General features: G+C 36.6%; 1 protein-coding gene across 1 annotated transcript in view; it reads left to right on the forward strand.

Annotated features, from left to right (window-relative positions):
• Positions 1-12213: 12213 nt before the first annotated feature.
• SLC7A11 (solute carrier family 7 member 11) overlaps positions 12214-13963 on the forward strand; it is a gene marked incomplete at its 3' end in the record, with an annotated part of 86186 nt that continues 84436 nt past the window's right edge. Inside the window, exon 1 of the mRNA XM_082837712.1 lies at positions 12214-13096. Coding sequence (XP_082693838.1) covers positions 12820-13096 — 277 coding nt within the window. The 5' untranslated portion in view covers positions 12214-12819. The remainder of the gene's footprint in view (positions 13097-13963) is intronic.

Below are 13963 nucleotides of genomic sequence, written 5' to 3' on the forward strand. Positions count from 1 at the left end.
CCTGATGACTGATAAAAATGTATGTTACGGGAGGCTAAGTACTCTTCCCCAAATCTCTTTCAAGTCACAATTTAGGCTTAGTTAAGTAAAATAATTACAAGCAAGACCAGACACATCTTACCATTCCACAGATTCCAACGATTCCCTTACTGGTGTGTGCTACGAACCCTTCCTGGACATGACGGTGCTCACTGGGACTTCAGGTAAAGTTTGAAATAGATTATTTTGTCATATAATTCAATCAAATTTTATCGATGAAATCATTCAAACATACAGAAAAATTAGAAAATAATGTAACAAACACAGGGTGCACAATTTGGACTTAACAGACGTTAGTTAACAGATGTGGTGTTTCCTGGAGATCACAGTTTATTTGAAAGAAATACAACATTAAAGAGCCCAACATAGCTTCATTCCTGTAACTCTTCCCTCTCTTTCCTCTTCAAGGGTAACCACTCTTCTGGAGTTGCTTATATCCGTTTGTGTTTTTTGTTCTTTTCCTACATGTGGAATGGATTCATAAACGCTATGCAAAATCGTATTGTGTGCTTTTAAACTTCACATAAGTGGAATCACACTGTGTGTATCCTGCTGCGACTTGCTTTTTTTTCACTGAGATGTTGATACATGCACATTTGGTTCGTACATTTTACCAGTTTTATCGCATTTTATAGGAATAAGCGAGTTAATCCATTGCTCTATGGCGAATAGTTAGGTCGTTTCCACACTTTTGATGTGATAAACATTGCTGCAGTGAGAGATCCTGTGCTTGTCTCCTTTGAACACTTGTATCGGAATTTCTTTACGGTAGATTTCTGGAAGTGAAATTCATAACTCATAGGGCAAGTGCAACTTTACATTTTCTGGATATTTCTAAATTGCTCTCTAAAGTTGTATAAATTTACACTCTCAGATGAATATTGAGGTTTCTTTTTCCCCATAACCTCACCAAACGTGGATGTTATCCATCGTAAATATTTGTCAACCTGAGAGGGGTAAAATGTTAGTTTTTCTTTCATTGCCCTGTGTAAATTGCTGGTTAAGGTTTGTTACTAGGAGACCAGAAGGTACAATTACTTCTTTTATTTCCTTTAGGATCTCAAACATTACATTCATTATGTTCCTAGGTTCAAGATGCAAAACCATGTCAGACCATGCATGGCCGTATTGTTATTTACCTGTTTGTTTATAAATAATGTCATGGACACATAGGAACTCTCAAATCCTCTCCCTTTGCATCGCATAACCCTGAATTTTAAAGTGTTTATCATTTCCTTGCCATTTAGGAATTGTGTGTGTGTGTGTGTGTGTGTGTGTGTTTGCTTTTGCTTGTTTTTAAACTTCATGAAAAGAGTATCCTATTGAAGGGTTTGGGCACTTCATTTTACTTAACATTATGTAAGATTCAGCCATGTTGTTATATGCAGCTATAGTTTTTTTTTTTCACACTCCATTGTGTGGATAAAACATAATTTAACAATTCTGTAGTTGAAGAGAATTTGGGTTGTTTGTAATTTTTGCTTTCTAGCTGTTCTTGAGGACCTCTCACAGTGTGTGTGTCAGCCTTTCTCTCAGTTAAATTGCTATGGGGGGAATCGGTGGGTTGTAGGGTGAGCAAATTTCCAACTGTACGCATCTTGGAAGTTTTGGTAAGATTCACCTGTAAAACCATCTGTGTTGCTCTGTTAACATATTACAACTCTTCAATTTCTTTAATAAGAATTATATTGCCGTTCAGGTGTTCTCTGTCTTCACGGGTTAATTTTGTTAGGTTACCTTTCTATTAAAAATTTTTCCATTTCACCTAGGTTTTCAATGAAACTTGAATAAAGTTGCTGATAATGTTTACTTACTATCTTTTTAAAGTTCACTTACATCATTAGCATTATGTCTCCTTTATCACTCATAAAATTATGTGTGCACTCTCTCTCTTTTCATCCATCTGTGTTACCAGAGGCTAGCTTTTATTTTGTCACTTGTCAAAGATCCAACTTAGAGTTTATTGACTTCTTTATTTCATCTTCATCTTCCATTTTATACGTTTAATTATTTCCTTTCTTTACTTCCATTTCATACTTTTAATTATTTCCTTCTTTACTTTCTTTGGGCTTATTGTTTGTTTCTAATTTCTTATGTTGGACATTTACTCTTTAATTTTTAATCTTTCTTCTCTTCTAATGTGAGTAGTTAAGGCTATACATTCCTCTCTTCGAAAGGCCTTAAGTATTCTCCACAAATCTAGGTATAGTACTTTCATTTTTATTAATCTCTAAGGATTTTTAAATTGCTTACCATTTATTTTTTGACCAATGATTTTTTTTTCATGTGGATTTTAATTGTCTTATTTCCACCTTCTAACTTGATTGTGTTGTGGTCAGAAAACATAATCTGTATGATATCTTTTCTCAGAAAAGTTGTGAGATTTGTATTATGGCCTAGCGTATGGTCAACTGTGATAACTCTTCCATGTGTATTTGAGAAGAATGTGTTTTTTTCTTCTGATTCTGTCTTGGATGAGACTATGTTGACCCCAGGAAGGCTTAGGAGGCTGGATGAGAAGGTTTGTTCATGTCTAGGAGTAAAACATAGGGTAAGTTGTAATCAAATTGTAGATTGTACACTTCTGAGATTGATGAGGTAAACCTGGCCCAGATCAGGTGATCTTGGCACTTACTCAGACTGGTTTACATGCACAATTGCTCCAGGATTATGTAAGGCTAGATCTGGAGAGTAGATGTCATGCTAACAGAAAGCCAGGGGGACCTCACTCATCTCATTGATATCTTATGGTCTACACCTGGTGAACTTGAACTTCTGTCTGTGCTGAAGAATGTAGCTGAGAACTTTGAGGTATACCTTGAGTTCATTTGCTTCCTTCTCTTTGCTTTAGGTACATAAACCTCATTTGATTTTCCTAAGTGCTGCTGGTCTTCCAGTCAAATTTATTACTACCATTTGTCAATAAAGTGATTGTGCACCTAGTGAAGTACACACATTTTTATGTTTTCTGCCAAATGGGTTTTCTTCTCTGGAATAGTTTGATTAAATCCTTTCTGTCTTGGATTATCTTTTCTCATAGATTTGCAAATTTATATATTCTAGACTTTAAGTATTTCTCTTATTGGAAATATAAATATTAACTTTCAGATATGGCCTATTTCTATGTTTACGGTGATTTTTAATGTACAGAAAAATGTCAACTTAATGTACAGAAAAATGTCAACTTAATGTGATAAATTTATAAATACTTAAATTCTTTTGGTATTTTTATAATTCTAAATATGTTATCAAGGGAATTCCATGTGCTAGGTACTAGGTCTTGGGAAATTCCCTATCTCAGCAGTGATGAAAAATAAATTGTTATGATGAAAAATAAAACAGGGTAGCTACTTTATATTACTGAGATAGCCTGATGATAATTATGAATTATTAAATACACTGGGAGTGTAATTAAAGAGTTGGGATTTTGTTCTCTTTTACTACTTTGGGTGACAGTTTGCTTAAGACATGAATTATGTGTTCTTTGATTATTTACGGATCTTTCCTATAAAACTACCAGTATGCTTTTTGTCCATTTGTTATACATGATTTTTAAACTGCTGATTAATTTCTAACTATTGAAGCATTCAAAATTTCTGTTTATCCATGAATCATTTTACATGTGTTAGTGGTGATTCTTTAGAGAACTTTCCTTTTCTTCTTCTTTTCCTTCTCCCCGCCTTTCCTAAGTAAACTATACACACCATTACAGAAGTATGCTATAATCCATTGCAATCATTATCTTTCCTGATGCTCAAATTACCAAATTTGGACTATAAGAGCTGCTTCAAGAAAGAGTCTCTTTCAACCAGCTCTATTCATTATTGAGCACACTCTTGATTTATGGAATTGCATTTCTCTCAACACGAGTAAGGTTGAAAATCTGGTCATATTTATGAAAGTCATTTGTGTTTCCTTTTCTGTGAAGAATTTATTCGTATGCTTTGCTCATTTTCTGTTGGATTGTCTTTTTTTCTTATTTACTTGTATGAAACTATTAAATTTAAAGAGGCTAGATCTTTGGTTGTAATATTAAATATATCATTCCCATTTTATTGAGTTTTGGGGGGGGGAGGTTATTGCTATATGGATTTTAAAATTTGTATCCTCTTAACATTATCATTTTTTTATGACTTCTGGAGTTTGTGTCAGTTAGATAAACCTTCTGCACTCCTAGATTCTAAAGGAATTCTATAACATGTTTTGTTATAGGACTTCTATGATTTTATTTTTACACTTATACCTTTGACCTATTAGGATTTTATTCCTCTTATATGGTGTGTAGAACTGGTGTGTAAAACATAAAAGTTTATGTTTTTCTAAATGGTTATCCGGCTTCCCCCACATCATTATTGAATAGTCCATATTTTCCTCTGTAGTTTGAGATGACACTTTTATCATAAAGTACTGAATGTATTTAGGTCAATACTGGGATTTGTATTTTCTTCTATTACTTGGTTTTTAATGTATTGATGCCACAAATTTTAACTAATGAATAACTGTAGTATATTTTGATAACCTAGTATTCCCTTAATGCTCTTATTTTTCAGAATTAAAAACAGTATTCTGTATAAGTGCAGAATCACTTAAAAACCAACAAACTCTTGGCATTTTCCTCTGGATCATGTTCTATTTATAAATTAATTTAAGAAATTGACAGCTTTATGATATTAGTCTTCCTGTCCAAGAACATGACATACCTTTCCATGTGGTGAAGCTGATCTTTTTAAAATATAAGTTTTACAAGTCTCTTATTAAGTTCATTCTTTGATTTTAAATTTATCATTGTTAGTATAAATGACATAACTGATTTCATTATTTCATTTAACTTGTTTGTAGATATATATATTTATTATCTACTGATTTTCTATATTTATTTGTTTTTATTAATTACCTTATAAATTCTTTGATTCTGGTAGGAATTTTTTATTGTTATTGTTGAATGTTCTGTTTTTTACATGTAATTAATCATAAAATAGTGAACATTTTTGCCTCTTCCTTTTTATTTTTAAATACTTAAGTTCTTTTTCTTCTCTAATTGCAGCGGCTAGTACCTCAGAGATAATATTAAATAATGGTAACAAAAATTTTCTTTGAGTTATTCTTGACATTAAGAGGAATGCTTTTTGTGTTCTCAGATACCAAAGAACTTGCACAAGGCAGTGCATCCCTTTCCAGCTGTGTTTTTTTCCAGTTCACCTCAGGTGAAAGCCTTAGTAATTGCAATACAACAGCCTAAAAGGGGCTGTGACTGCTCTACTTGCTGTTAGTTATGGGGTCCTTACTGCCATTTGACAGATGAGTGAGTAAACTACACTATCACTTTCTTAGAGTTTACATTCTAGACTATATTCAATATCAACCATCTTAGTTCAGATTCTCTATAAAGATCATGAGATGAGGAATCATATGCAAGTGATTTTCTAAAGAAGTGCTTTCGTGAAAACTTGTAAGGGAATACAGAAAACAGGGCAAGGAGGGGGAAGAAGACAAGCAAATATACAACTTTTCGTTATACAACTTTCGTTATACAACTTTTCAGGTAACATTCCAGCCTGATTCTGCAGGAAGAACTTCTTGAGGGTAAACTATACCTTAGAGTTTTTCTCAACTCAAGGCAAGGATATTGGACTTTCATATAATCAGATCAGTGGGTCATTGGCTGACATCTCATAAGGGATGTAAACTCCCAGGTACTTCCTGTTCTCTGAACCTGGGAAATGACTCCATTTGGGTAGTCCATGGGCAGTCCTCTGAGAAGAGTCACAGCTATGGCTTTATAAAGCAAAATCACAAGCCAGGAAGTAGGTACACAGAAACAAAAATAGTGACATGAGAAAATTTGGATAGAACATCAATAATTGGCTACAATGGATAAAACTTTTTCTTATTCATTCAACAAACATTAAAATAAGAGTGTTGGGCTTCCCTGGTGGTGCAGTGGTTGAGAATCCACCTCCCAATGCAGGGGACATGGGTTCAAGCCCTGGTCTGGGAAGATCCCACATGCCGCGGAGCAGCTAAGCCCATGCACTACAACTACTGAGGCTGTGCTCTAGAGCCCGCGAGCCACAGCTACTGAGCCCGCGTGCCACAGCTGCTGAAGCCCGCATGCCTGGAGTCTGTGCTCCGCAGCGGGAGAGGCCGCTGCAGTGGGGAGCGGCCCCCGCTTGCTGCAACTGGAGAGGGCCTGCGTGCAGCAATGAAGACCCAATACAGCCATACATAAATAAATAAATAAAATTAAAATAAAATAAGAGCGTTGATGTTGCCAACAATTGTGTATCAGATTTTCTTTGTAATTCAATCAAATTTGCTTCACTTATGTTGTGTTTATATTTCAGGTGCATAAATATGTTGTATTTGCACAGTGGCTTCATCCATAATAATTTTTTATCTTAAAGTTATTTTGTTTTAACTTCATGTGTTCTTTGTAAGTAGAACCTAACTGAATGTGGAATTTTTTATAATTCAATCTAAATCTTTGTCTTTTAACTGGTGCTTTTACTCCATTTAAGTTTATAGATATTATTCATATATTTGGATATATTTTATCATCTAATTTTGTGTGTTTTGTTTAGCTTGCCCTTACTTGGCTCTTTTTTCTCTCTTTCCTGATTGCAGTCTGGAATAACTGAGGTTTTTCTATTTCCTTTTTCCTTTCTTTGGATTTGGGAGTCATGAATCACTTCTTTTTTTTTCTTTTCTCTTTTTTTTCCTTCCCTCATTTATTCCTTCCTTCCTTCCTTTCTTCCCTTTTTATAATTACTGTTAAATTAGTCACACGAATACACAACTTTATATAATCTAATTGATTAATACCTCTACCTTCCTATGCTCAAGTAAAAAGGCCTTAGTAATCTTACTTTAACCACTTCCCATTTTTATGTTATTTTATCCAAATCTAGCTATATTTTGTTAAATTTTATTTTATTTTTTGGTCTTATTTTTATCAAAGATAAGAAGACAGTTTGAAAATTCAAGTTATTCTATAAGGCTTATAACACGATTGGTGTTCCTGTTTTTATATCCCTTTCCATCCTTCCCCTACCCTTCTTGGTGCTCCCCAGACACAACACGTTCCCCCAGAACCTGATTTTTCTCCTATTCTTTGTGTCCATAGCTCTAAATAATATGTGTGTCCTGTTAGGTTACAGTTATTGTTTTGTATGTTATATATCAACTTTCTGCTATGAAAGATGATGACTTGTCTCTTTGGCTCTTCCTCTCTCCCCTTAATCCACCCCTTTTTTCCCCCAGTAGAGCTATAGAATAATATTGTTTATGTTTCTGGGAGTTAATAATTATCAAATACATATCCAGTACTTACTAGTCTGTAACACATTGCAGGGTAGGCATCTCAAGATGCAGAAATAAAAATTCAGTCCAAGATGACAGTGCTCACAATCTAACGACGTACAGAGAAAATTAATAAAACTAACTGAAAAAGAATGATTATTTGTGATAGAAGTTAGTACAGCAGGGGAGAATGAAACATGTAGATATTAAGGGAATCAAATTTCAGGCAGAGGGAATAGCAATTGCAAGCGCCCTAAGGCTGCAGCATGTCTATCTTGTAGGACTAGCAAGCTCTGAATACTCAAGAACAGTTACTAGGAAGAGACAAAATAAAATTAAAAAATGGGTTGGCAGTTCCTGCATGTTCTCTTAGGCCAGGGTCAGCACACTTTCTGTAAAGAGCTGATGGTATGCGTTTTCCAATTTGTGGTCCATTCAGTCTCTGTTGCAATTACTCATGTCGGCCGTTGTAGTGTGAAAGTAGCCAAACACAATATACAAATAAGTGGGCATGTCTATGCTTTAATAAAAAATTATTTACAAAGTCATCTGTCATAGCTAGTGCAGTGACTGCATGACCTTATCCTATTTGCAGTCAGGGTATTACTAGACCAAGGGTTGGCAAACTACACAAGAGCTAGGAATCAGTTTTACATTTTTAAAGTGTTGTAAACCACAGATGCATTCACATGCACTCACACACACACACACAAAGAACACCGGACAGAGACTACGTGTGGCCTTAAAGCCTAGATATTTACTACCTGGCCTTTTACAGAAAAGTTTGCCAACTCCTACACTGGACTCACAAAAATGAGTTGGATAATGTTTCTTCTTTCTCCATTCTCTTAAATAACTATTCTAAGAAAGATTATTTAGTTCATAAAAATTTGGTAGGCCTTATCTGTAAATCAAATGAAGCTTAGTTTTGTTTTGTTTTTTGAGTCAAGGATATCCTTGATTACCACCTTAAATGGTTATTCAATTTTTTCTATTTGCTTAATTTTTCTATTTTTCAGGGCCATTTCAGTATCTATTTGTTTTCCAAAAAGATGTCCATTTACTGTAGATTTTCACATCAAATGTATTTATCAAGTGTATGTTCAAATTTCTTGCCCATTTTCTACCGGGTTATCTGTCTTTTTCCTATTGATTTGTAGAAATGTATTATTTATTCTGGATATGGGATCTTTGCCAGGTGTTAATACCTTCTTCCACCTTATGGTTCACTTTTGATTATATATTTTGATAATGTATTTTGTATCATGAATCTCTTTTTTTTTTTTTTTTCCTCTTTTTGCGGTACACGGGCCTCTCACTGTTGTGGCCTCTCCCTTTGCGGAGTGCAGGCTCAGCGGCCATGGCTCATGGGCCCAGCTGCTCTGCAGCATGTGGGATCTTCCCGGACCGGGGCACGAACCCATGTCCCCTGCATCGGCAGGCAGACTCTCAACCACTGCGCCACCAGGGAAACCCTGTATCATGAATCTCTTGATCGTATATTTCGATGAACTGAAATTCTTAATATTAATATATTACAATGTACCTTTCTTTTATGGTTAGTACTTCGTGTGTCCCTTTTAAGAAATCCCCACTTATACCAAGTTGGGAAATACAGTCTATGTTTTCTTGTAGATCAGCACTGTTCATCAGAAACAATGTGAACCACAAATTTGGACCACACATATGATTTAAATTTTTAAGTGGCCACATTAAAAATATAATGAAGCTGGAGAAATGAATAGGGATAACAAAATTATTAAGGAGATATTTTTTGTTCTTTAAAAAAAAAAGATTTCAAATTCTAGTGGATATTTCACACTTATAGCACATCCCCATTTGGACTAGGCACATTTCAAGTGCTGATACCCATATGTGTCTAAGGGCTATCATATGTGGCTATCCATACGCCATATTAACCTAGTTTAGAGGTTTTAATGATATGCCATTTACATTTAACTCTACCACGCAAATGTAATTGTTTTCTCGTGTGTAGCGTGAAGTAGCATACTTAACCAGGAAACTAGGTAGCTTATAGAATTGAAGGAAGACCTTCAGGATTCAGAGCCAATCTGAGTTCCTTAGGAATGAAAACAGGGCTTGATGATGTTGGGACTAAGTATCTCTCTTCTCTGCTTATTCTCTTTTATTCTGCAAGGATTTTCTCAACATGGCAGGGGACATGGCCTCCAGTTGTTCTAGGGTCACATCTTTACAACTTCTGACAGATGAAAAAAATAATAAATCTAATTCTGTTTAGAAATATCCCAGCTCAGGCCACATTCCTATACCCTGCAGCTGGGGAGATGATTATCTTTGGCCCGGTCATTCATTATATGCCCATAGTTATAATCATGGAACAGAAATTATTACCAGAAAAGGGAAGCTACCACGATATATCACATCTTTTTCTTCCATGAAATGCTTTTAGGGAACGGGGGCTATTTCTTGTGCACTAAATTAATATTTGTAAATAGCACTCGAATAGTTTCCCAATTTGACAGGAATGCTTAAAATAAGGCCTAAACAGGACGGAGGATATAAATGCATCTGCTTGGAACTAATTTTCACGATACACACATATTTGAAGACCATACAATTTTTTAATTTATAAGTTTAGGACTGTTGATTTATAAAGTAACCCAGAAGGTAACTCCATATTTTCTTTACAAACTACACTTTCGGTAAATTTCTGGGTGACTGGATGAGATATACTGGTGTCTTCGGTAACTGTTTTGCAGCTATGCAGAGGTTTTGAATGTGACTGTGTTTTATATAGATAGTACAATCCTTTTGGCCATTGTTCTAACTTCAGTAACTTTTCTTTGTAAATAATTTTTAAAAATACTCCAAAGGGGGCTTCCCTGATGGCGCAGTGGTTGAGAGTCCGCCTGCCGATGCAGGGGACGCAGGTTCATGCCCCAGTCCGGGAAGATCCCACATGCCGCGGAGCGGCTGCGCCCGTGAGCCGTGGCCGCTTGACCCTGCGCGTCCAGAACCTGTGCTCCGCAACGGGAGAGGCCACAACAGCGAAAGGCCCGTGTACCGCAAAAAAAAAAAAAAAAAAAAAACTCCAAAGGAGGAGAATGTCATTTGATATTAAAAGAATATTTTTCCTCCTTTAGAATGTATCTAACTTCTGTCTGAATGCACTCTTACTCTCAATTTATGAGTTTAGTCATTTAGCACAAAATTTAAAATTGAACTGTGGCTCTGCGTTAGTTTGCGTTCTACTTTTAACTCCTATTTCTTCAGGGCTAATCTGTTCCCCTTTTGGGGAAACAAAGGCCTCTCCTCTCTTCATTATGTGAATTAATCAAGAGAATTGTGTGATTGAAGGACTCGTAGGAGGAGAAAGAGAAACAGAATCTTCCTTTAGCTTCCTTTTTCTCCCTATAGCTTTTTCTTTTTCTTTTCTTTTTTTTGGCATTTCAACAAGGTTGAATGAAGAAAACTACCCATCTTTATTTTTTGAAAGACATGCAGCTGGGAAAAGTATTTATTTTGGCTTGATAAAAACCCTAACTTGGTATACTCAAAGCAAATTACGTAGGGTTTAGCTACATAATACCAATAAGAAATTATGTAGCCTCAGTTATCTGGATGATGGAGCACTGACGTGGTATCATTTCCTCAGGTGCCAACATAACAGAAACCAGTCTGACCTTCTCCATGCTCCTTTCTAGTGGCTGTTTCTTTCTTGTGTCATCCTGACCCGCTCTCCATCCCCACCTCCACCTTGCACACACGTTTTCTGCCTGTTGTCTTTGCTTAGCTGTTCAGAAGCATATTTAATCGCGTTTGCAAATGTAGCTTCAGGGTAATGATAGCATCTAATTCTTCTCACTGAATCCAAAACCACCTATGACCACAGCCAAAAGTGATACCTAGGATTTCTTTTCTTTCAGTATTTGTTTTATGGACACTTGGTTAAGAAAGTTAATAGGGTTTTAAAATGTTTGCCTTTCTTACTGTTCCAAACTAAACATTTTAAAAAAATTTTTATTGGACTATAGGGGATTTACAATGTTGTGTTAGTTTCAGGTGTACAGCAAAGTAATTCAGTTATACATATACATATATCCACTTTTTTTATATTCTTTTCCCATATAGACCATTACAGAGTATTGAGTAGAGTTCCCTGTGCTATACAGTAGGTCCTTATTAGCAAACTAAACATTTTAATCTTAGCTTGTATTTCTAATTCATTCTAAGTTTATAATCATAATATAACAATAGTTGCTATACTTCAGAAAAAATTCCTACATAATCTTAACACTTTCCTCGATTTTATTCTGTGTATCCCTTCTCAAGCCTTTGTTATATGCATGTTTTTATATCATTGTAAATTTTGCTTAATATTGAAATTAGATTTGTGTGTGTGTGTAATTTTTTGGAACAACAGGCAAATGAAGAGTCTTTTACTTAGTTTAGGAGATCACCTAGCACTTATGAGAATCAGAAAATGACTCTTTTCTGGAGTCACTGTAATTTTTGAAGTAGTCACACTCAGATGACAATTTTAAGTACCGGTGTTATTATGGGTAGTAAGAAATAATTTTTATCTTCTAATGTTAAGTAAAACTCACAGTTGTTATGTGCGTGACAGCAGCTATACAGAATCATTCTAGGTTTGTGAATATTAGATTTGACCGTGTTGCTAGGAAACCCAAAAATAAAAAGAAATTTAAATAAGCAGGAAACATCACGAAATCTAAATTTTGTTGTTATAAACAATGCAGCTTTGAGTTGTGTTCTGTGATCAAAAGGTTGGTATAAACGATTTTATTTGTACGTTAAAGAAAAGAAACTCCTTGCAACACAGTGATCATTTCCTGTTTCATTTTTCATTTTCTTTTCGAGTGAAGAGCTTTTGTCCCTCACTAGGAGTTGCTTGAAATCGCTCGGAAGGTCTGTTCCGAATTTACTACTTCTGGATTGGTTAAGATCCCCGTTAAGAGTGTGCTTTGTTCTCTGAAAGCTTTGGTCAGTTGAGCAACTTGTGGCTCGTGGTAAAAAAAAAAAAAAAAAAAAGAGCTGAGTAATGCTGGAGCCTTCTCATGTGGCTGATGCAAACCTGGAGAATTTGCATCATCATCTAGCTGGAGTAAGTTGGTGAGACAGGCAGCAGCTTAAATACCAGCCCATGAGGAAGTTGAGCTGGGCTGTAATGATAGGGCGGCAGCCGCAGCCTCAGCAGCAGAGGTAGTCGGGGAGTGGAGAAGCCAGAACACCATGAACGAGCACACAGGTGTTCCTGTGAGCAGTTAGATTGCGGAAGGTGAACATACACCTTAGAGTTTTTACCTGGGAGCACACTAGCGCTGAGAAGGAATCCGAAGGCAAAGAGGAAGAGATCAAATCGGTCAGTCCCCCCAAGAGACACCAAAGTTGAAAGTTTGGAGGTTTTATTCTTTTAATTTTTTTTTTTTTTCTTTCTTTCTTTTGCTCTGTTTCCTTTTTACCCTGCGGGTCACTACCATGGTCAGAAAGGCTGTGGCATCCACCATCTCCAATGGGGGTTACCTGCAGGGCAGTGTTAACACGAGGCTGTCTTCCCTGGGTGGCAAGGAGCCACCTGGGCAGGAGAAAGTTGTGCTGAAGAGGAAGATCAGCCTGTTGAGAGGGATCTCCATCATCATCGGCACCATCATCGGAGCAGGAATCTTCATCTCTCCTAAGGGCGTGCTCCAGAACACCGGCAGCGTGGGCTTGTCCCTGGTTGTCTGGACGGTCTGCGGGGTCCTGTCACTGTTTGGTGAGTGTTGCCGCTTCTCTGGGGGTGTGTCTGTGGGGCTGGGTGCCGTGCTCTCTGGGAGAACAGAGGGTGATTTCTAAGGAGGGAATGAATGGCCAGGCTCCCCCAGATTTTCTGATCTGGGGGGAGGCATGCGAACTGTCCACGCACACTCTCCACTGTTGGCAGAATCCTGAATTCCCTGAAATTGCGACCTGTAGGCTGTGCTCGCTTTTCCTGACTCAGGTAGATTATTTTCTGATTTTTCCCTGTGGCAATGAACGTCAAGGCTAGCTTTGATGACCCAGTAAAATACAGGCAAGCTTTCTGTACCAGGCATTTGTGCTCAGTTACCTGTGTTTGGGGCATCTTGGCAGCTGGCGCACTGAATGAAACACCTGTGAAGTGAAACCCGGTGTGGCCTGTTTAGACACAGAACTGAGTGTTCAGCAGAAGTTTTACTGACTTTTTATTGGCTAAACAGATGGGTGGCAGTCTTTTCCTTTTTAATTTTTTAACTTCAGGCGCTGTCAGTTCCCAGTATTCTTTCAGAAGTCCTTATTGTGGAAAGAAGTGTGATGGCATACAATTCAATTCCTTTTGTAAATGAGAATATTGCAAGGGTCTGGGCATAGTTCACAGTGTTTTCAACTTTTCATCTCTCCCCAGTACCCATAAACCTTTGCAATATAAATTGTAAAATTGGAATTGGGTGTTAGTTTGCTGTGTCTGCCCAGCTCTGTTTTCTTCATTTCTAGTTCACTTGGTCTTCAGAGACACAGGTCATTGGCCCACCTGTCTGCTGAGTTAGTCTAAACAGAACTGGTAGAAGAAGTATGATTATTAATTTTTCTTCAAAATCTAGATCTCTTTTATTGACTTGATCAT

This window comes from Leucopleurus acutus (genome assembly GCF_964270905.1).
Source record: "Leucopleurus acutus genome assembly, chromosome: 4".
NCBI lineage: Eukaryota > Metazoa > Chordata > Mammalia > Artiodactyla > Delphinidae > Leucopleurus > Leucopleurus acutus.